Here is a 23,570-nt window from a genome sequence, read left to right as displayed (position 1 = left end):
ATTATTATTATTCTTTGGAATATTTGTACGATCGATGTCAACATAAGAAAGGAGAAAAGAAAAAAAAAAAAGACGAAAAACAGATATCCATAGAAAGTAAACTGTCTATGCCAAAATAATAATTAACGATGTATATATGTATATACATAAACAAATGAATTGTATGTATACTATAATCAATAACAAATATGCATAAATTACCTAGAGTTACTCTCCTATTACTATGTACTACATATTTCAATGCTGATCCATGCAACTAAATATAGATATATGTATGTGTATCTACACGTATGTAAATCAAACTTACACGATCAATAAACACGAACATTCCAGATAACTTGCTGAATTTGTTGATTTTCCTAATATCTCATCTCCTTCCGGACGTTTGCGGGTATGCGTGTATGTGATCGCGTTTGTTGTTCGAGAAAAAAAAAGAAAGAAAAGAAAGAAAGAAAGAAAGAAATAAAAAAGTATTATAGGATTCTGTTTTAATAGACTATGAGGATCTCTTTGGGACTAAATCGGAAATCGTAAAAATAAATTTGTATAAAAGGTATAATGCGCGGGTAAAGCTTAGAAATAACAATAGGAAAATTTTTTTTGCCTCGCCGCACACAGTTAGAATGGCCCGAACGAATATGACGAAAGATGATCGAGAAAAAAAAAAGAAAAAGAAAAAGAAAAAGAAAAAGAGAAAGAAAGCAACGAGGGCTGTGTGAACTACCTCGCAAGATGTTGCAAGCCCATTACAGTCCCGTTGGGTTCGAAAAGAAGGAGAGAATGGCAGCTGCCCCGCCCAACATCCGATCGGTAAAACATCATCGCCACCGTCTCGGAATACCAAACGCGATACAACATCGGGGAATACAAAATTTTACAAAAAAGAGAAGTTCTTCGATTTCTCCCTTTGAAATGATCCAAAGACATCCTGCTGTTAAGTGCATTAAACATTTTCCAATCAAAATCAAGTTTCATTCTAAAGTTATTTATTTTATCGTTAATAATAAGTATGTTTTAATTAAAAACATATATATATATACATATATGTAATGTATATATATATGTGTGTATATATGTGTGTGTGTGTGTGTGTGTGTGTGTGTGTGTGTGTGTGTGTATAAGACTAGTACTTGCTTGTATCGTTATGGTACGAAGGAAATAGACTCCAGACCCAGGAAAGACTCGCTTTTAGAGTACATCCGGGAATCCATTAGCAATATCTCGAAGGTCGTTTTCAAGAGTAACTCGAACTGAAAGATTTGTATTCTTGGATGCTGAGACTGGAGTTTAAATCTTGAAAATTTTAGTTCTAATAATCTTAAGAAAAATGATGAAATAGTATCGCTGATCAAATAACAAGGAATTTGTATATATACACAAAATATATTATTTCGTCACAAAGATAATCGATTATTCCAGTCGAATTTTTGGAAAGATAAGATGACGTAAATGCGTATCGTTCTCAAAGCGACATTAGAATAACACCTTGCCGTTCGTAAATATCATTTTTGAAATAAAAATCCGTGCAACACAGCGGAAAACGGTAATGGTTGGGAATATCGTATCGTAGGCCTCTCTCCCTTCTCTCTCAGTTACACACGCGCTCACATATACACGTGAGCGCGAGCCATCCACATCAAGTTTATCGCTCGTTCTATGCAGGAGATTTGAAAAAAACGATTTATTCGGAAATATGTCGGCTTTATATATCGTTATAGGGCACAGTATGTCGTAGGAGTGGAGGGTTACCACCTTCTTTCTCCTTCCTCCCCTCACCCTTCACCCGTCTCCTTCTCCTTTTTCTTCTTCTTCTTCTTCTTCTTCTTCTTCTTCTTCTCTTCCTCCTCCACCTCCTCCTCCTCCTCCTCCTCCTTTCCTTCTTTTTCTCGCCTCTCTCATACTTTACCACCCCAGGCCGGTGCGCATACGCCGAGAATATTTATTTTTATTACGACCCCCAATGCTCCTGAGTCAACAGATTTTTTGTCACCAATGCGAATCGAGCTTGGGATGCGAACAAGACCGCAATGAAACGCGATATCGAAAAGGAGTCGAGCGTGAAATTGTTCCTCTTCCGAGGTATTGGAATAAAACTATATTAACGCAAAAATTAGATATTGTATATTATATACATATATATATATATATAAACATTTTTTTTTTCTTTGTATTAATATTTTTAATTGAATTAACGAAGGGAAAATTATTCTTTTAAATTTTTCTACTTGAACATTTCCTCGAATAATAGTATACCGATCATCCAAGAAAATTGGAGAATCCTCGGTTGTTATATCGCTTTAATGTTTTCGAGAAACGTCCACCTCCCCTGTCCCTTCAACCCCTCAAAAGCTTCTCTACAAAGTTAGCGGCCACTAGCCGAGTCCAGTAAATCTTAGCCTTCTCTCTCTCTCTCTCTCTCTCTCTCTCTCTCTCTCACTCTCTCTTTCTCGCTACCCTCACGAAGAGCAAGCCCAGAACGCAGCACCCCGAAAGTAAGGCTTGAACCTACACCACCCCTAAAACCAGAGCCCCGTCTCGCCTAGCCATTCTTATTCCCTCGTTACTCGCAGCCACGCTCGAGGCGGCGCGTTCTCCTTATTATATCGTCTTTCCACGCCATAAAATCGGAAAAGAATTTCATCCCCCCGAGACAATAGAAACTAATAAATTTGATTACTGATTACACCCGCGAATCTTACCTTCCAACTTCCATCGACCATTTCTAGAAAATCAGTAGTCTCCTTTAGTCCGAGCTATTGTTCGTTGAAATCCAACGTATTTTAATGCCTTGACACTAATAGATATATATAGATATTTATAGATTATAATTGATCTTTTCTAATTATGAGAAAGGAACAGTATCCACATTTGATTATATTTTATTACTTTACATTTTAATTATTTCTAAAAAGTCAATTCACGTTTTGTTTGTTTACATTTCACGTTGATATGTACATATGTTGAACGATATTTATCGATCATCCGATTAAATGATTTTAATTATTAAACTTAAAATCGATCATTAAGCTTTTCTAATTATAAAAAAGAACTGTATCCATATTCGCCTGTATTTTGTTGTTTTACCTTTAATCATTTGTAGAAAGTTCGGCCTCTATTGTTGAAGTTAGATAACGGTTAAGGAGAAATCGTAAAGGAGAATTGGAGCAAAGAGTGGGAGGGTGTACGCTCACAGTTTAAACTTTCCGCGACCCTAAATCTCCGGAACCCGGCTTATGCTTCGTAATATCATAATATCGTAATATCGCGAAAGCGGTTTGGTATAATTAAAGTGGAAGTGTCTTTAAAATAGCCGCAGGTGATCGCGGTAAGAAGCTAAACTCACAACCTTTTCCCCTCTTCTAACAACTTTCTAACGTCTTTTGCCTTGCAAACCATGACAATATGAAAACTACAGTTCTAATCATAGGGTCGTGTTATATTTTGTATATCTTCGAAAATTATAAAAATTGTTCATGAAAAATCAATCAATGATAGTGATAAAAATTTAATATCGATCTTTAAGGAAGGACCTCGCACCATTCTTATGGTAAAATATCTTATGGTAAAATATCTTATCGTATTCACACCTACCCTCCTCCAACAGAAAGTAATGCTAAACGACAATCACAAAAAGGAGAGAAAAACTAAATATTAAAGTGTTTTTTAGTGGATGTGATCAAATTGGAGATATCCTATATTACCAATCGCCCTCTGACATATAGATGTTTTTACACTTACCGCGAAAAAATACAGACATACACATAAATTTACAAGATTGCTGGATATTGCAAAACATTTTGATTAAAGGACTGACAGACAAACCTCAAAATCAAAATGGGGGGACCGACCCCCTCCCAATAAACAGAAAGATACGCCCCTAACTCTATAAGACACGCCCCGTCACTGTAAGCCACGCCACCGCAACCGTTAACACCACCCCCATACAGTAAATCTTGCTTTTGTTTTCGTTAACTACCCCCCACCTCTCCAGTAAACTCCGCCCTATTTTTTTAAACCACGCCCCGTCTCCGTTAGCTCCGCTCCTAATCCAGTAAAACACGCCCCTTATCTCTCTAAGACACGCCCCCAAAAAGGGACTTAAACTCGGTATGATTTTGATATCAGTACGAACGTAATTGTCCTAAAACTGTAACAAATTTGATATATTACCAAAAACCGAAATAAATATCTGTCTTTTTTTTTAATGAACTATCGTATCAATTTTTGTTATTCTTGCTACTTAAAAAAATGTACTTCGCCTGAAACACCATTCTATGTAATTTCATATCTTAATCCCTTCGTTTGAGAGTAATATGAGGATAAAAGTCTTAAATTTTATCATTTTTCTCTCGACTATTATCTAAGATATTTAAATGAAAAAAAAAAAAAAATTATGTTGTCTCGTAACATTATAACGGAATAATTGAAGAATATTATTTCACTTTTTTGTTAACTATATTTTTATATATACATACGACAACATCCGATTCTCTTTTTTCTTTTTTTCATTTTTTTTCCTCTATTTTGATAGGACTTGAAAAAAAAAGGATTATTTCGTACAATTCAATTTATATCTATGAATATTTAATCAGCTTAATGATTATTGAAACATATTGATTATTAATTCGAATGACAATATTTGCATACGTAGTTCCGAAGATAAATTTCAAGAATAATTTTATCGTAGAATCGGTTAATAAGATGGCTACTGTATTATCAATTATGTATACGAGAAAAAATTCTTCACGAGTATTGTGGACTATTCGTACGTAACAGAAGAAAAAAAGGAAAAAGAAAGAGAGAAAAAGAAAGAAAAAAAGAAAGAAAGATAGAGAGAGAAAGAGAGAGAGAGAGAGAGAGAGAGAGAAAAGAAGAAAAATAAAAAAGAAAGAGGAACACGTAACTCTGGTAGGTAGATACGTTAGCAAGTATTTAGTAAAAATGTAAACGAGCAAATCGTGTCCCTTGGGAGTGAGAGAAAGAGAGAAAAAGAAAAAGAGAGAGATAGAGAGAGAAAAAGAAAGAAAGAGAGAGAAAGAGAGAAAGAGAGAAAGAGAAATACGAATATTCCGTCCGTCAGTTACAGATGTTTCACATGGCGTACGTCAACCACGTGCATGTTTCCCCCTTTTTTTCATTTCACCGGTAGATGATAGCCCGGCAAACAAGATGTAAACGGGCAATCGTCCGGTTTTTTTTACAGGCACTTTCGTTCCTTTGTAAAATACGAGAGAAAAGCCAATTGCGACGTCGAGCAAACACCGACAAACTTCTCGACAAGCTTACATTAATTTACGAAATCATGAAAATAATCATTTTAAATCAAATTATCTCTCAGAGTCGATTATAAAAATTCGTATGAAATATATTTCGTATCAATCGTCGATCATCGATCTATTTATCATCTCTTTTTACTTTGTCCTATGTATAGAAATATCGTATGGCCTTCTAACGACCACCCCCAAAAACGAAAAGAAAAAAGAAATTAAATGATCATTATCGCTAATAAACACTTACCGGAATGATGGACGTTTTTTTTTTTTTATTTTCTGCCTGTCTGTCTCTTTCTCTTCCAACCACTCTTTCTCTCCCTCCCTCTCTCTCCCCTCTCTCTTTTTCTTCCTTTCTTGTTTTTCTTCTTTCTCTTTCTGAATATGCAATCAGCTACGATGCGTCAACAGCGACCTATTTTCATCATATTATACTATATTAATACAACACTGTAATAAGGTTAGGTTATATTAAATATAACTTATATTGCACACAATCTATTACATGAGAATCATACCTTGGTAATAATAAAATTTTTTTATACGTCTTTCTAATGTAACAGTCAAAATTAATATGGCACCAATAACCGTTACACACATATATATAAATATATATATATATATATGTGTGTGTGTATGTGTATGTGTATGTGTATGTGTATGTGTATGTGTGTGTGTGTAATATATATATAGATATATATATTTTACTTAAATATATATATATATATATATATATATATATATATATAGATATAAATATATATATAGATATAAATATATATATACTTACATAAAAAAAAATATATTATATTTAAAGAATTGCCAAACGAACGAAAAGTATTTATGTAAATTGCGCTAAGTAAACGTCGTACATCGTCAAATAATCTCACGAAAATAATGGTATCGTCATTATGGTACGTACGTAGAAAAAGAAATTGCATTGATTCAAAAAAATAATGCAATGAGAAAAATGACGAGAACTCTTCGATAATCGTTATAAAAATAATTCACAAATAAACAAGATGGATGACTTCGATATTTCGATATTACAATCTTTTAATATGATCGATGAACTTAACGATTATTATATTGAAAAGTAATAAATACATTCTCTCTTAAACATACGTTTACCTACCTTTAAAGTGAATATAAATTAATAAAATCTTCTAATTTCTTAAGTTAATCTTTCCCATCATCCACGTTCACGCAACTCGCGAATAAGAAATTCAAACGAATGAATAATTAACGGATATAGATCTCGAGTGTAATAAGCTACATGTGCCGGTACAAACGAAGTGCCCTCTATGAAGTACCTTCTATAGTACAGTCGGTATTACAGATTCAATAATTTTTCTTATCAACGTAACATAAAATATTGTAAACAAAAAAAAGATAACATTTTTCATTATATTTTTATATTTATACAAAATTCTATCAAATATATGGCATTATATTTTCATTTACCAATATAATAATGTAATATTTCCTGCTACATTTTTGCGACTGTCGATAAATAAGCTATTCTCTATAAAAATTTGTAGGAAACTACAAATTGACTTCATTGGTACACACTTTATTGGTATATCTTTCTAGAATAATCTTCGACATGAATAACAAATAATAAGTATTAAGCATATTAGATAATAGATATTTAACTATAAGTATTTAAGTAAAATAGATAAATAGTTAGGTATTAGAAAATAAATATTTTGTTTTAATGATTTCATTAAAATACACAAATATTATATAAATAATATTTTAGCTTCTTTCAATTATGTCATTTATTATTACAAAACATAACTTATAGTTCTTAGAAATATACATTTTCCAAAGTCGCTTTATTTCCAATTTTTCATTATAGCCATTTACACAGATTTATAGAGATCAAAGAAAATTCATATGGAATTAATACTGACGAAGACCACCACGTCTGATAGCAGGTTGCATCATTCTATTAGGTGGTGTTATAGATATATCCAAATAATCACCTATAGTAAACCTATAATAATCATCTATAGTAATTACATTGTATATAAAATAAATATCAAAATTCTATTCATATCTTTGATATCTTACTGCAGTAACAAAGAATTACTATTAAACATACTATTAAAAATATTATATTACAATTATATGTAATCAATTAGTCAATATACCCACCGTGCTTGTGCTAATGTTTTATTATCATCTGCTCCTTTTTGTCCTGAACATGTAACACCAATTTCTCTCATTCTATAACCAGAATTTCTTAATTCTGGAGTTACCAAAGAAAAATCAAAATATGTTCCTTTACTCCGTGCATCTGGATTTACTTCCTTAACGAGGCCTGTAATTTCTCGAAGAGTAGCATCCATCCTTCACAAGCAAATATAAAAAACAAATGGATTAATAAACATTTATATATGACATATATTTTCATACAAGTTAGTTTTCATACAAGCATACAAATGATTTGGACAAATCAGATATCTATTTCATTATGAATCAAAAATATATTTATCGCTTTAACTTTACCATGTATATATTTGCAATTCATTGGAAGGTACATTTCCTCTACTGTATTCCATAATATTGTGATGTCGTCCAGTATTACAGAAAACTCGTAGCAAGAGAGGACATGTCTGACAAAGAAAACAATATAACCTTACAATCTCAAATTATTATCAATATTGCAACGATCGTTTATATAGTATAGATTGCGAAATTTATCAAAAATTATTAATGAAATATTCTTAAAAATCTGTTTATATACATATAAATATATATATACACACACATAAACATATATATATATATAAATACATGTTTTCAATGATATATTTATTATTTACCTTTTCCCTATCTACTGGCTTTTCAGGAAGCTGCTTTTCATCGACAACCATAGATTCCAATGCCGATGTCATTTTTATCGAATAATTTTATAATTAGAAATGCTTAATGACAATTGTTAAAATGCAATAAAACGTTTCCTAAAAACGCGGCAACAAATAAATCGTAGTTCACTGAAGTTATTAAAGATGGCAGAAATGGCACATTCAGTAAATTCTTGGGAACGAATCAAAAATCGTCTCGTATTTTCTCTAATGTCAAAGTACCACGTGATTGGTCTTTTCAAACTTTACTTTTTTAACAAGTCATTTGTTGATTTTCATTGATTATTTATACAGGATGTTAAAAAAAAAAAAAAAAAAAAAAAAGAAAAAGAGAGAATATTCAATATTTATACTAGCGTGCATAAAACATCCTATACCGAGTAAAAATGTTTTAGACATCGGTCAAAAGGTCAACCGTTTTTGAAACATAAACATTATAAAATAATATTAATGCAATATTAATAATATAATATTAATGTATATAATTTATAAAAGGTGAAGAAATAATTTAATATAAATTATTATTAGTATCGTATCGTGTTCGAACGTTTCAAGCAAAGTTTTACATTTTAAGAATCCACATTGGAAAATATTATGTTAAAAAGATTATTTATTGCATTGCGGATGTATCCTTAAGTTGTCCCAGGACGGTAAAGAAGAAAAAAAAACAATAAATAAATAAACAACAGGAAAGACGTGTATCTTACAAACGAAAGAAAAATTGGCATCGATATGATCGGTACTATAGGTTAAGTATTTATTACATATATATACATATATATAAATTATGTAGGTTAATGTACTCTCATAATCTAACAAATAAGATCATTAAATATCAAAGATCAAGCAATTAATAAGTTAGTTGAAAATAAAACTGTGATAAGGTAATAACATCTTTCTTGTTTTAAGTTTATATTAAGCATTCGTTTGGCTGAGAAAAGAAACGTCTTCGATATCGTGCTTTATCATTTATTAAGTGTTCATCATAGAGGGGTTGACGAGGGTTGTGTCTACTTTCTTCGAATAAAATTATCATAAAGAAGCGCGAATGTATGATTTCAAGCGCATCATTAAACGTCACAGACCGCCCTCGGAGAATTCGTTTTATAAATTTTATCTTACAATGGAAAAAAAAAAAAGGAAAAGAAAGAAAGAAAAAATATTTGTTGTTTGTCCAATCATTACTTTCCTATGTACGTGTACTCTTCTTGCTTCATCGATATTAAAATATAATGTTAGAACAGAGAAAGATACATACACATATACACACAGACATATGTATATATATATATATATATATATCAAGGTCTAAGTAAATGGCGCATACAATTTTATCTTTCAATTCTTTCTATTTTCTTTATAGGATGATTATATATTGGCGCGTTGGTACAATATGATTACAAAACGTACTTGTGAATCCTCACAAATTCTGTGATTAATTAAAACGACCGCGCGTGTTCTTTTACTGTCGGAAACAGTCGAAGAAAACCGAACATTGTCGAATCATTGCAGTCGACCAATATGCGTTGATCGGTTATCTTATTCCGAACTTTTAGTCTTATTGTTTTTAAACAAACGACAACGCGTGGTACCAACTTTTCTTCATTTCTTTTCACCTTTTTCTTCTTCTCCTCTATCTCTTCTACCACCTTCTTCTTCTTCTTCTCCTCCTCCCTCTCCTCCTCCTCCTCCTCGGGTAACTTATTAAACCGACTGTCAAAGCTGATGAAAACGTTTACGTGATACTACGTATTATATATATATATATATATATATATATATATATAAGTAAATTTTTATCTGACAACGAGAAAAAAGTGTATTTATAAATAGGTTATATGAGTAACTCAATTGTCACAGGATATAATCTCATGAATAATTTCTATGTCGGTTGGAAAAATAGAAATTCTGATTTATAGTCGTGCCGACGGTACCACGTTTTCTCTCTCTCTCTCTCTCTCTCACTCTCTCTGTCTCTCTGTCTGTCTCTTTTCTACTCATCTTCTCACATGCGTAGAGTAAAAAAAAGAAAAAAAAAAAAAGAAGAAAAAAGATTGTGTGAATAAACAAATAAAATATCTTTTATGTTATCAGCTAAAGTGAAATATAATATGAAAAGAGTTATATCAAATATTATTAAATTGTGTAGTTAAGAAATGCGTATGTTTTACATTCTAAAACCGCATTACTGTGATAAGATGCCTTTAATTAATCATTCGATGCTTTCCTGTAAACTTTCAAATAATAAGTATGTTCGTTCGTGAAATAAAGATAATTTATTCAAATTCAATGTTAGTCTATTAATGTGATGTTTTGAAAAAAAAAAAAAAAAAAAAAAAAAAAAAAAAAAAAAAAAAAAAAAGGAAAAAGAAAGATAAAAAAATGAGACTTAATTTGATATATATCTATATATATGATTAGTTCATCATTTTTATATTTAAATACTTAGAAATAACAGTGTGATATTATTATTCGTGAATATTTTGAAGACTATAATCTATAAGTTGGAATAATTTTATAGATTAAAAGGAAAGGTTTAAAAATGGTAAGCAAATTATCACACGAATTCAGAAGATACCAACGTAATCGTAATCAATTAAGGCACATTTTAGAAGAGACTCAACATGTGCTTGAAGCCATTAATTTAGAAAATTTTTTCCCTGGAGGTAAATATCACTTATACGTTTGTGTGTGTTTATATATATATATATGTGTGTGTGTGTGTATATTTCTTTTTTTATGTTATATCTAATTCTCTATTAATGTTTCAGAAAATATCATTGAACAATTATTATCGCCATTAACTTTAAACAGAATTGTACATATTTTGGAAAATTCTCCAGCTATAGTTGTATTCGGTCAAGACAATAAATCTAAAGCAGCTTTAATAAATAATTTATTTTCTACTGAAGTATTACCAGCGTCTAATGGCTTATGGAGGTGGATCAAATTTAGTCATGGTCATACGAATCATGCCAATCTTACATTGGGTCTTGAATATGAAGTTGTGGTAAAATTGCAAGCGAATGAAAAACCATGGAGCACAATTCCTATAGAAGATTTGACTAAATCTGGAAATGAAGATATTGTTTGTCCAACAGTGCTTGAAGTCAAACTCGATTCAAATATATTAAAGGATGGCGTTCAAATTTTTGTAGTTCCAAATAATGGAGCAGTTAAAATTCTTGCAAAAGGAACCCTTGGAATTTTACCAATATTTCTTTATGCCTTGGGCGATCAACCTTTATCGGAACAACAGCTAGAAGAATTAAGAGATCTGAAAGAAACATATCCTTATAATCCTGTATTATTTATATCGTCGCTTGTAAATATTTCATTAGATACCATTAATGCAGGATTGACAGAATCGGAACAACATAGACTTCAAAGTACAATACCTCCATGTGATTCTAATCTATCTAAAGATAAAGATGATGTTGACTTTGATAAAATAAATTCTCTTGGATTAACATGGCTAGATCAATTAACTAATTTAGGATATCTTGGAATGGAAGAATCTGTTGAAGTTGATCAATTAACATGGTTAGTTGGTGGTCAATATGTTAGCTCTAGCAATATTATAAACTCATCCAAGAAAATGGATAGAATTTTATATTTTATTAAAGGTTGTCTTCAAAGTTATCTTGTTAATGCAAGTAATTATTTAAATGAAGTACATACAACCAGTTTACGTAAATTTATCTTAAGTGCTTTTGATATGGCACGTCAAATTCAGATTACTCCAAGGAGAATACAATATGCTCAACAAAAGGAAAATGAATTGTATGCTAATCTGATGAAAATTGTTAACGATAAACAAGAAGAATTAATGGAATTAATAGAAAATATCATACAAGAAATGAAAAATGATATATATTTGTCAAATGGAGATTCACAACAATATCAAAACTTTCCTTTTGATAATAATGAAAGAGCAGAATGGTCAGTGACAGTACAAGCAGCCACCTCAGAAGTGCAAAGACTTGTACTTGGACGTTTGCGTGAAAAAGTAGCAAAGCAATTGGTAAACTCTGTGAAATGTTTGAGAGAAACATTTATAGGCACTTTACAACGGTGCTTATTGAGTTTAGAAAAAAGTTATGATCATGAATCTTCTTTACTAGCTAGTGATGCTTTGAAACAAATACTTTCTGCAGCTTATAATGTAGAACTTCATAATTCTTCGCCGTCTCTTGTGCATTCTTTTCTTGAAAGATTACGGCAACTTTTTAAATCTCTTCCTTTGCCATGGACTCCTACTCCAACCTTGGATGAATCTTGGAGGAAAAAGGTTACTATTGACGTTTTAAATTCATTATCTGCAGCAAGATTATCAAAAACAATTTCAATGCAATTCAGAGATAAATTAAAATTGTCTCATGATGCATTTCAATCGGCCCTAAAGTCCCTTGAAAATCATTATTCTGGAAAGTTAGAAAGAACTGAGGAACAAAGGATAGCCATTAGAAAGTGTCATGCACCAAGATTAGCTAGATTAGCCTTAGAATCCACGTCAATGACTGATGCTGTTCGTTTCGGTATACCGCATTATGGTAAAGAAATTGGTCGTGGTCAATATGGTGTAGTGTTTGCATGCGATGGTTGGGGAGGAGCTCCAGGACCTTGTGCAGTTAAATCTGTTATTCCACCTGATGAAAGACATTGGAACGATTTAGCAATGGAATTCTATTACACCAGATCGATACCAGATCATAAAAGAATTGTGAAATTAAGAGGTTCAGTTATAGATCAAACTTATGGAAGTGGATATGGATTAGGAACTGCAGTTCTATTAATTACAGACCGTTTAAGTAGAGATCTATATTGTGGAATACGAGCTGGATTGTCATGGTTAGAACGTTTGCAAATTGCAATTGATGTCTTAGAAGGGATACGTTATCTTCATTCTCAAGGACTTGTTCATAGAGACATTAAATTGAATAATGTCCTCCTTGATACTGAAAATAGGGCAAAACTGACTGACCTTGGATTTTGTATCACCGAAGCTATGATGTCAGGAAGTATTGTAGGAACACCTGTTCATATGGCTCCAGAACTTTTATCTGGACATTATGATAGTAGCGTCGATGTATATGCTTTTGGCATTCTTTTCTGGCACATATGTGCTGGACATGTCAGAGTGCCATATACCTATGAACAGTTTCATAATAAAGAACAATTATGGACAAGCGTAAAGAAAGGTAAATATTATGATTTTATATCTTCTTATGTTTTTATATTCTAAAGATCTTGAAATTTATCTATTTTGTTTGAAAGGCATTAGACCAGAACGTCTGCCACATTTTGATGATGAGTGTTGGAAATTAATGGAACAATGTTGGGCTGGAGAACCTTCTAAACGGCCACTACTTGGAGCAATTCTTCCAGTGCTTGAATCTATTCAACAAAGAGCAGAAAGAGGCAAGTCCTTACAACAACTCAGCGAATACAGGCTACAAGAAAATTCCACATCCGAATCAGAAAATCCTGCACTGGCACTAGCAGAACCTTATAATCAAAGGGGCGCCATTGTTAGTCCTCCTACTGTTAAACGTAGGAATTTTAGAACAGTAAAACCTCCTGTCTTTCACATGACAAATATTTTTCAAACAAGTTTTTGTTCAAATCTGTATGTGCAAATGCGGGAGTTTTAAATAATTTTAATAGTTTGACCTGTTAGTTTATTTTAAAACTTGATGGTAGTTTCCCATTTAAATGCATGAGATGTACTTAAAAAATAATCCATTGTTTTTGCATTCATTAATTTGATATTTCTATAAATAGTATTTTCTTGATACAGTATTAATCTGGCAAATATAATTAATAAATTTATTTATCATGTCAGATGCAAAATACATCTCTTTTATGTACCATTTTGTTTATTTAGCTTTATTATTATTATTCAATATTTTTTAAATTGACTGATTATCGTAAACATCTCCTGCCTTTAAATATGTTATTTACTATAATAAATGAATATCTGCTATAATAAATGAATATTGATATCGAGTAGAAAAAAGAAGCTCTCTCTCTCTCTCTCTCTCTCTCTCTCTTTTTGTAATGTATATTCGTTGTTGAAAAATAAATAAAGATTTTCCTATTTTGTATTAATATTTGTATATTATCATTTGGCCTTTTAATTATTCAATATGTAAGATCACAAAATATACACGAACTATTTAAGTTTTAATGAATTTCATTAAAAATTTATTAATATTCTGTATTAATTTCAGATAACAAATTATGCAGAATCCAAGAGGTTGTATCAACGCAATGGAATTTAAAAAGTTAAAACTTTTAATACACTGAAGAGAAGACACTAATTTATCATAAAATCAAATAAAATATTAAAGTTATACTTCAATAGTATGATTCTTAATATAGTTTTATAAAATGTTGAAATAAATGAAGAAATCTAAAGGTATGTAAAACTAATTTTTCTTAATGTTATATAAAATAATATATAACTAATAAATAAATATAAAAATATTTTTAAATATAAATTGGAGACCTACGATATTGTAAATAAAAGATAGATCATCTATTGTTATTTATTAAATAAAAAAAAAAAAAAAAAAAAAAAAACAACAAAATATTACTTCAATATATTTTAACGTTGATTTCAACAAAAGATAACATGTTACTTATATATTATAATTAACATTAATTGTATGTTCATGATATAACATTTATATTACTTTTATATATAATTAAGATATTCAAACTAATAAGTCGAGATTAATCTTTGCTTTCTCTAGATCATGCAAAAATTTATAAAATTCAGGGATACTCATCTCGATGAAGTGATCTTTTATTCTGTTACCTTCATCGAGACATAATTTTAGCTGCAAAAAAGATTTGCCAACTTTGTCCGAATCACTATTTGCTGCGGTTACTGAAAAAAAATTAATGTAATATTATAAAACAAATAATATAATATCAGTATTTATTATTTAAACATTTTACTAATTATATTAATTTCTGATAGCAAGCACTATTATTTAAAAACTATATTTTTTTATACTTCTTTCAAGTAACCTGTTTATATTAAATATAATTTTATATAAACATAACCAAAAATGCAATTAATCAATTAAGCATTAAAATGTTGTTGTTACATTTATAATGTCAATATTATATTATATTAACGATTTTTATAAATTATTATCATCTACTGTGTTTGAGGTTAGTTATTCTTACCACCGAATCTCCAAGACACATCAAGTATTTTACTGATCGTTTTTTCCATTTTCTGTAATAAATATTAATTTTTCTAACTTAATAGTTCTACACATATAAAAATAGTCATTAAGGAACAAATAAAAATGGAACTTATTTATAAGAGACAAATTAGGAACAATTCACTATTGTTGGATCAGTATACGATGACATTCCAGATATATACTATTAACATAATAAATATAATTAATTACTAATTAAGAAAATAAATAATTAATAAATTAAATTCGAAGAGATGTGTCGTCCTTTCAAAATAGTATCTCAAGCTCTAAAAATGTGACATTAAATATTATTTGTCACAGTACATATATATATATATATATATATATATATATATATATATATATATATATATATACACGCGTAACAATCAGATTAGTGTGGATTAAAGCAGGTAGTTTAGTAGCTGTGAAACTCACACTTTTCAATTTCTTTTATTTATGTACACCTTTCTTTGATAGTGGTGGTGACATGCGTTTCAATGATACATGTTAAATATGACGCGCACAAAGCTAATGCGCATTTATTTTACGATATAAATACATAAAGAATAATAAATATAATCGGTACATGTAATAACTAATATATAAATATACGACAAAAAGAAACAAGGTTCTGTAAAATATTTTGTAAAAAATAATAATTTTAATAGAATACTCTATCTTTTATATATAAAATTTTTTTATCTCACTTTTTCTTATCATATATCATATTTTCCTTATCAAATATTATAAAGTATCTTTTATCTTCGACATGATCGGATTTTTAAGATAATAGTTATAGTCAGATGAATCGTCGAATTTGTGAAGCGTATGTGAAACCCTTTAGTTAACTTCGCCCATTTCAAAGTGAGCCTCGCCCTAAAAAAGTAGCCTTCCCCCCTCCCCCTACCAAACAAAGTTAGTCACTCTCCAAAAAAGTAGTCCCACCAACAAAGTTAGTCCTGCTCTTAAAAAAGTAGTCCTCCCTTACAAAGTTAACCACATGCCCTCAAAGTTAGACACACCACCTGTCAGCTTAGTCCGGCTCCTCTATAAAGTTGACCATGACCTTACAAAATTGGCCCTGCCCCCTAACTGGTAAGAACAATCTTTTATATAATTAATGCAGCCTCCTGTACGGTTATACCTATCCCTTTTAAAGTAGATTCCTTCGTTACCGACTGATGGCAAACAAATTCTGTTATATCCTTATTCGGTAAGGTTGAAAATTGCTTTTTTTTAACGACATTTACTTTATCAACTGATGGTAAAAAAAATTCTTTTATTTAAATTGATGCTTTAAAACAGAATTACAAAAACACTTAATCATTGAGATAGGACTCGATTGTTTCCAACATGTCGATATATGGGATGTGTATTTTGCTCCACATTCTTATTGGATTAATAAAGCATTTATTTTCTCTATCCGATGTATTTATAAAACTAGAATCTATTTCTTTTAATCAGTTTTAAAACTGGAATTTACTATAATACCAGCATAAGGATAAAATAGAAATTTTCTTTTATCGATTGATAGAATACCAATCAAGTATTATTTTCAGATCGATAAAGCAGAAATTCATTGTTACTGACCATTTACATGCCCGATACGATAGGATTCCATTATACCGACATTTTGTTTGATGAAACAAAAATCTAGTATTATCGACACATTGTTTCAGTATTTGTTACGTCACTTATTGGTAAAAGCGACGATAAAACTTCTGTTTTGTTGAAAAATATTTAATTATTCTAGCTTACTTGTATAAAAAAGAGAGCTGACATCTTTACTGATTGAAATATGATATATTGATATCATATTATAAATTATATTATAAATATACCTAATTCGAAATTTATCATAGTCATTGAATTACTTGTTTTGCTTATTCTATATTTTCTTGCAACGTCTTAAACTTTATATGTTCTTACATTTACAAGTAGAATTAAATTATTCAATATTAAAAAGGATGAAAGTTATTAGCTTTATAAAGTTGAAACAATTGTACGATTTTTAATTTAAACATTAAATTTGTGCATCAAAATCATTCAAGAATTATATTTGGACTAGTCATCGTTGACGTAAACCATTATAAAACTAGGGGTGATGAAAAACTTTAAAAGGCTAACGGAATTAAATTACAATTTTAACGAAGTCCAATTTGTCTTGGTACGAATAATAGAAAGAAGCTTTTTCTAAATGAAAATGTACATACATAAAAGATAACGTTTCGTATTATCGTATTTACTATTGCGAATGTGTAAAATAGTGTACGAGAATTCGAGACGTATATATGCGATTCTTTTCAAAGAAATAACATAAAAATACAATATTATATACTATTCAAAGTAACAATCGTTCAATTTACTTTTGTATTTGTTCTATGCATTAAAGGATTATATATATGTATGTATATACATATTTATTTACAAAGTATGTATAAATATGTATACATATATATATATATATTTTAATTACCATTTACCTAATATTTTATAAAGTCGATGGAAAAATTAGAAAATGACCCTCATCTATCTTGTGGCATTGTTACTTTTAATTTGATTTATGCATATTCCGTCTTGTAGAAGCATGGTAGTAGTCCGATCGGACGCCATTTCCTTCGAAATTGTCGGTAGTAATTGAACGACGTTACGTGCGATTGAATTCGTAGTTCTAAACTCGAACTAATTACAATCTAATTTTATTACGATATCGATTGCCAATATATATATATATGTATATATACGATACTAGGAACGACGCAAGGAAAGTACCATTGAAAATACATTTACATTTTCTTCTTTTTCAATAAAGCCCACGAAAAGAATCGAACATCATTAAAGAGGTTAGTTTTTCATGGCGCGATTTTGAATATCAAGTAACGCTTATCTACGTTTGATATATTAATGAAAAAAAAAAAAAAAAAAGAAAAAGACGAAATAAGAAAGAAGGAGAAAGGAAAAAAGAAGTTGAGAAAGGAAATATATATATATATATATATATACTTTCTCGACAAGTTATATCTGATAAGAATTTTATTCTTATAAAGAAGAGAAACAAAAGAATATGAAAAAATTTTTATTAAATTTTATTTGTCTCTTTTCCCTTGTTTCTTTCTCTCTCTCTCTCTCTCTCTTTCTTTCTCTATTTTATAATCTCATTCTTTTGTAATAATAAATAAAAATTATAATTTTATATCGTCTTATATAAATATTCTAAGTTCTTAAATTTATACGTTTAAAGTATCAGATCAGAATACCTGTCACATTTTGATGATGACTGTTGGAAATTATTGGAGTAATGTTAACGTGAGAAACATTCTAAATAGCCACTGCTTGGAGCAATTCTTTCATTGCTTGAATCTATTAAACAAAAAGTACGAAAAGTTCTTGTAACGACTCAGCAAATTCTAACTACAAGAAAATTCCACGAACAAATTAGAAAAACCTACACTAACAAAAACTTATAATCAAAGAGGTGCTATTGTTCTTCACTTCTTTAACGTAGAACTTTTAGAATTGTTAAACCTAATTTGTTTCATACAAATCCTGTTTAACAATTAAGTATTTGTTCAAATCTGTTTGCGCAAATATAGAAGTTTTTAATAATTTTAGTAGTTTGACCTGTTAGTTTATTTTAAAACTTAATGTAAGTTTCCTATTTAAATGGATAAGATGTGCGTAGAAGATAATCCATTGTTTTTACATTCACCTAATTTGATATTTCTATGAATAATATTTTCTCAATACAGTATTAATCTGACAAATATATAAATTTATTTATCTTGTAAAGTGTATCTCTTTTATATACCATTTTGTTTATTTAGCTTTATTATTATTCAATGATATTTTTCAAATTGATTGATCAAATTGATTGAAGAAACATCTCTTGTCGTTGAAAATGTTACTTTTCATCTGTTATAATAAATAAATAAATATTGATATTAAAAAGAAAAAATGGCAAGCTCCTTCTCTGTAATGTATATTCATTGTTGAAAAATAAATAAAGATTTTATATTTTGTATTAATACTTATATTTTGTATTATTATTTGCATATTAATTATCCAATATACAAAAGAATAAAATTTTTTTAGATGGTCTGGTCCTATTCGATGTACAAGATGTCAGATAAATTATCATCGAAATCTGACCAGCTAATATACTTTAAGTCAACCGATATGTTGGTGGGCTAGTTTTTTCTATCTCTGAAGACAGTGAAGTTAATGTGTGATCTTCTATCCGTCATGCCCAATAGATAGACTATATATCAAAATTTGGAAATACATCAATGGAGAAGAAACTCTTCGCTATGGACAAGATTGACAAATTTGTTTTGAAAAAGAGATGCTAATATTTTACCTATGCAGGAATAAGAACGAAGAATCTATTCGAGTACCAAAAATAGTAGAGTTGTACATCTAAAAGAATAATAGGGGTTTGGCAGCTTCGCTATTATATAAATTCCCTCATTCGGTTATCTTGTGGCTCACATGACTAGCCTCCAGTCCTTACGCATAGATTTTTATATTCTGACATTATACCTGTGCACTGCGTATTGCTTTTTCATATGACCAGCAAGTACTAATAGGGCATAATTTCATGTTTAAAAAATTATATACTCAGATCCATATTCACTGCGATATAATTTTTAATTGATGCCCTGATCAAAGTTAGTAATATTAGATAGAAAAAAAAATGGCAAGTACTGTAATATATATTCGTTGTTAAAAGATAAAGAAAAGTGTTTTATTTTGTATTAATATTTAATGTATTATTATCTGGTCTTCTCAATTATCCAATATACAAGATGAACAAATATATGCAATCTATTTAAATTTTAATGAACTTCATTAGAAATTTATAATATTCTGTATTGATTTCAGATAATAGATAATATAGTTTAGTTCGACATAATGAAAGTTCAAGTTACCAGGGCAAGATACCAGTTTGTCTTACAATCAAATGTCAAAGAAATTGCAGAAACGTTGACAATTTTTAATAATTTTTTTTAAGATATCAAAATGAATGGAGAATCACTGAGGGTGTGTAAAATTAGTTTCTCTTAATGTCATGACGGGATAAAAAAGAATTGATAGAAAAAAAAAAAATTATAAAAAAATTGAAACGTTTGTAAAAAGAAAACAGAAAAAAAAAGAAAATTAAAAAAAGGAAAAAAAAAATACGAGACAGATCGACGTAATAAACGTGTTTTTATTTTGCAATTTGATCTATCGTCAATGTTAATTAATATTGAAAAATAATATTTGCGCAATTTATTTTTATTAGTTTTAGATGAAATACATAGAGTGAGTAGATAAGTGTATTCCCAGTGTAACCCTCTGATTGGTTGACCCCGCGTCTACTACGTTGATCAAATTCGATAATGATTTAATGCATAAATTCATAGACGATTTCCCCGGTTAACTTCCTTTAAATTAATCTCGCATAAATTGTGTCAGAGGTATGAAATAATAATGTTCACGATGAGGAAAATCGGTTAACTCGAAAGAATACAATTTGCTCGGTCTACCGATCAATTTACCGCATTAATTTTACGCCTCGTATCTCTATCGTTCGAATTATCAACCGTAATACAGTTGGACACTCCGAAGGGAATAAATGTAACATAATTACAAACAATTAATATTTACACGAGCTAAATATTCGAAATTCTAACTCTATTCGTATGTGATTACGCGAGAGGTCGTTGTAAACGAAGCATGTAAAGTAACTAGTTTAGCGATGTCATTGCCTTTGAAATCGTCGTTAGCGAAAGCGAACGAAAGACGTTACAATTACGATAGAATTTGTGCTTTTGCAAACGTCGTACTAATTATTTTTTAATTCTTTTCTTTTCTCTCCTTTCTTTTTTTTATATATTTTTTTTTTTTTATCACTACATCGATCATCGAATATTAACAATGATATCGATCAGTTTTATTACGATTAAATAAAAATTTCATCGATAAATACATTTATATTTTGTTCTTTCACGATAGGGTTAAGTCAAAGAAAGAGAAATAAGAAATAAGAAAAAGAAATGAACATTGTTCGAGAGGTTACGGATTCCTTCATGGCGGGAACTTTAAACAACGGAGCTCAAGTAAGTAACGCTATTTTCGATAAATCTTTTGGAAGTTCTCGTAAGTACGCTCGATGTAGAAACGAAGTAGGAGAAAGAAGAAGAGAAAAAAGGTAAAAATAAAAATAAAAAAGAAAAGAGAATGAGAGAGAGAGAAAGAGAGAGAGAGAGAGAGAGAGAGAGAGAGGGAGAGGGAAAGAGAGAGATTGAAAGAGTGAGAAAGGGAAAGGGGAAAAAAGAAGGAAAAAAAGGAAGCTAAAAGGACGAGGGTGTTTCGGAAACCGTTGGAAACTAATAAAACGCATACTGTTCCTCTGTGATAGCAGTTAACTGTATATGTATGTATGTATATATATATATATATACGTATGTATCTATGTATGTATGCCCATTTATATATACGTGTATATATATACGCTACGTTGTATTGGCGCCCAACCACAAGTGACTTATTGCCGCAGGAAGTAAATTTGCGAAGGAAAGGTTTGTTTCTTTGCCGTTAAGACGTTATAAATTAGAAAAGAGAGACCTGACAAGAGTATCGACTATAGTCTATTCGTGGTAAAGGTTAGTTAAGGGATGATAAGAATCTTTAAAAGAGAGAGGGAAAGAGAGAGGGGAAGAGAGAGAGAGAGAGAGAGAGAGAGAGAGAGAGAGAGAGAGAGAGATTCTAACCTTCGATTCCCTTGCCATACACACCCACACACACATACACACACATATATATATATATATATATTTTTCTCTCATCTTCGTTCTACTTCGTACTTTTTACTTTTAACACGACTTTTTCTTAATAAAAAGTATTAACTTTGATATAGCCCCATTAAAAAAAAAAAAAAAAAAAAAAAAAAGATAAATAAATCGATCAAAACGATGACGTTCTTTTATTCGAGTATGAAAAACGTTTAAGAACAATTCGATTATTTTTATCTTTCTATCATTGATTGATATACGACGTGTAGATAGGTATATATATTTAACCATATATTTTTTTGTCTTTTTTGGAAAAATCCATCAGATAAGAATTTCATTCTCGAGAAGGGAAATAAGAAAAAGGGACAAGAAAAAATATTTATGAAATGACGCACTTGTTTTTTTTTTTCGTTCTCTTTCTCTCTCTCTCTCTCTCTCTCTTTCTCTCTCTCAAGCTCTTTCTCCATTTTTCTCTCCATTTTATAATTTTACTCTTTTGGATTCGAGTACGGTTGGTCCATAACGTAGATATTTTTTAAAAAGTGCGAATACTTTGTCTAGACGCGCTAAAGAGAGAGACAGAGAGAGACAGAGAGAGACAGAGACAGAGAGAGAGAGAGAGAGAGAGATTCGTCGGACATACCGTGCACGGGCCAGAGGCATAATAAATATAAATGTAGGTACATGTCCGCGGCAAAGTGGAAATAATACCCTTAAACGTAACCATTTTAAGAAAGCGTACCGGCGTTCCTTCCATAGGAGGTGTCACTACGATAAGAGATGAAAAATTGTATGCCCCTGAAATAAATACGTTCTGCTAGAATTTTCTTCGGTTGAAAGGAAAGAAGATAGACAACCTCAGAGATTTCTATCTCTCTTTCTTTCTCTCTCACTCTCGTTCTCTCTCTCTCTCTCTCTCTCTCTCTCTCTCTCTCTCTCTCTCTTTCTCTCAACTCTCTTTATTCATGCGACAAAATGTAATTTCACTTTCGCCTTTCGTAAAGTGCCCCGACAAAAAGCAGAATGTGATACCTTTTAAATTCATAACTTTTTTATTTTTATTTTTTTTTTATTTTTTTATTTTTTTAATATATATCTATATTATATATATATATATATATATATATATATATATATATGTGTGTGTGTGTGTGTATATATATTACGATATATATATATATATCGTAATATATATATATATCGATGACATCGATTTTCTTCGTGCTTTCTCGACGAGACATAACAAACGATTTCTATGGAAATAACTATTTTATCGGAAACGATAACTCGTGCACTCGTCGACGTTCTCTATTTAAATATCGCGCCGTATTTCGATATCTCTCGTATGTACCACAGCGCGTGAATTTCATCAAAATTTGTCTCACTTTGTTTCTCTTTCTTTTTCTCTCACTCTCTCTCTCTCTCTCT

The 23,570-nt window shown here is 30.1% G+C and overlaps 4 protein-coding genes and 1 long non-coding RNA gene across 17 annotated transcripts in view; 3 read left to right on the top strand and 2 right to left on the bottom strand.

The window, feature by feature from the left end:
• Positions 1-7,036: 7,036 nt before the first annotated feature.
• Positions 7,037-8,293, bottom strand: LOC124950582 (histone deacetylase complex subunit SAP18). The gene is made up of 4 exons (XM_047497509.1): positions 8,102-8,293; positions 7,785-7,891; positions 7,431-7,625; positions 7,037-7,269 (listed from the first exon to the last, which is right to left on the bottom strand). The coding sequence occupies exons 1-4, from the start codon at positions 8,171-8,173 to the stop codon at positions 7,176-7,178; spliced, it is 468 nt and encodes a 155-aa protein (XP_047353465.1). The 5' UTR covers positions 8,174-8,293; the 3' UTR covers positions 7,037-7,175.
• Positions 8,294-8,557: 264 nt separating this feature from the next.
• Positions 8,558-15,705, top strand: LOC124950579 (dual serine/threonine and tyrosine protein kinase-like). Of its 8 annotated transcripts, none has more exons than XM_047497501.1 (6): positions 9,547-10,391; positions 10,665-10,809; positions 10,915-13,344; positions 13,421-13,696; positions 14,377-14,564; positions 14,902-15,705. In XM_047497501.1, exons 2-5 carry the CDS (start codon positions 10,686-10,688, stop codon positions 14,433-14,435), a joined length of 2,889 nt encoding a protein of 962 aa, XP_047353457.1. In that variant the 5' UTR covers positions 9,547-10,391; positions 10,665-10,685; the 3' UTR covers positions 14,436-14,564; positions 14,902-15,705. The 8 variants fall into 8 exon arrangements, with proteins under 8 accessions (XP_047353453.1, XP_047353455.1, XP_047353457.1 ...); XM_047497502.1 differs by having other exon boundaries at positions 9,548-10,391; positions 13,421-13,674; XM_047497503.1 differs by having other exon boundaries at positions 9,549-10,391; positions 13,421-13,564.
• On the bottom strand, positions 14,734-16,481 carry LOC124950583 (COMM domain-containing protein 7-like). Of its 6 annotated transcripts, none has more exons than XM_047497514.1 (3): positions 16,392-16,481; positions 15,344-15,395; positions 14,734-15,038 (listed from the first exon to the last, which is right to left on the bottom strand). In XM_047497514.1, the coding sequence occupies exons 2-3, from the start codon at positions 15,390-15,392 to the stop codon at positions 14,863-14,865; spliced, it is 225 nt and encodes a 74-aa protein (XP_047353470.1). In that variant the 5' UTR covers positions 15,393-15,395; positions 16,392-16,481; the 3' UTR covers positions 14,734-14,862. The 6 variants fall into 6 exon arrangements, with proteins under 6 accessions (XP_047353470.1, XP_047353471.1, XP_047353469.1 ...); XM_047497515.1 differs by having other exon boundaries at positions 16,355-16,422; XM_047497513.1 differs by lacking the exon at positions 16,392-16,481 and adding an exon at positions 16,074-16,312.
• Positions 16,061-19,452, top strand: LOC124950585. Its single transcript, XR_007101402.1, has 3 exons — positions 16,061-16,461; positions 16,926-18,209; positions 18,608-19,452. It is a non-coding gene; the product is annotated as an uncharacterized LOC124950585 (long non-coding RNA).
• A 795-nt stretch (positions 19,453-20,247) lies between these two features.
• LOC124950581 (cell wall integrity and stress response component 4-like) overlaps positions 20,248-23,570 on the top strand; it is a 108,638-nt gene continuing 105,315 nt past the window's right edge. Inside the window, exons 1-2 of the mRNA XM_047497506.1 lie at positions 20,248-20,406; positions 21,364-21,467. The gene's annotated coding sequence lies outside the window, so the exon portion shown is untranslated. The remainder of the gene's footprint in view (positions 20,407-21,363; positions 21,468-23,570) is intronic.

The sequence above is a fragment of the Vespa velutina genome, chromosome 7 (assembly GCF_912470025.1).
Source record: "Vespa velutina chromosome 7, iVesVel2.1, whole genome shotgun sequence".
NCBI lineage: Eukaryota > Metazoa > Arthropoda > Insecta > Hymenoptera > Vespidae > Vespa > Vespa velutina.
Note: the sequence above shows the minus strand (reverse complement) of the source record. Positions and strands in the feature narration are given on the sequence as shown.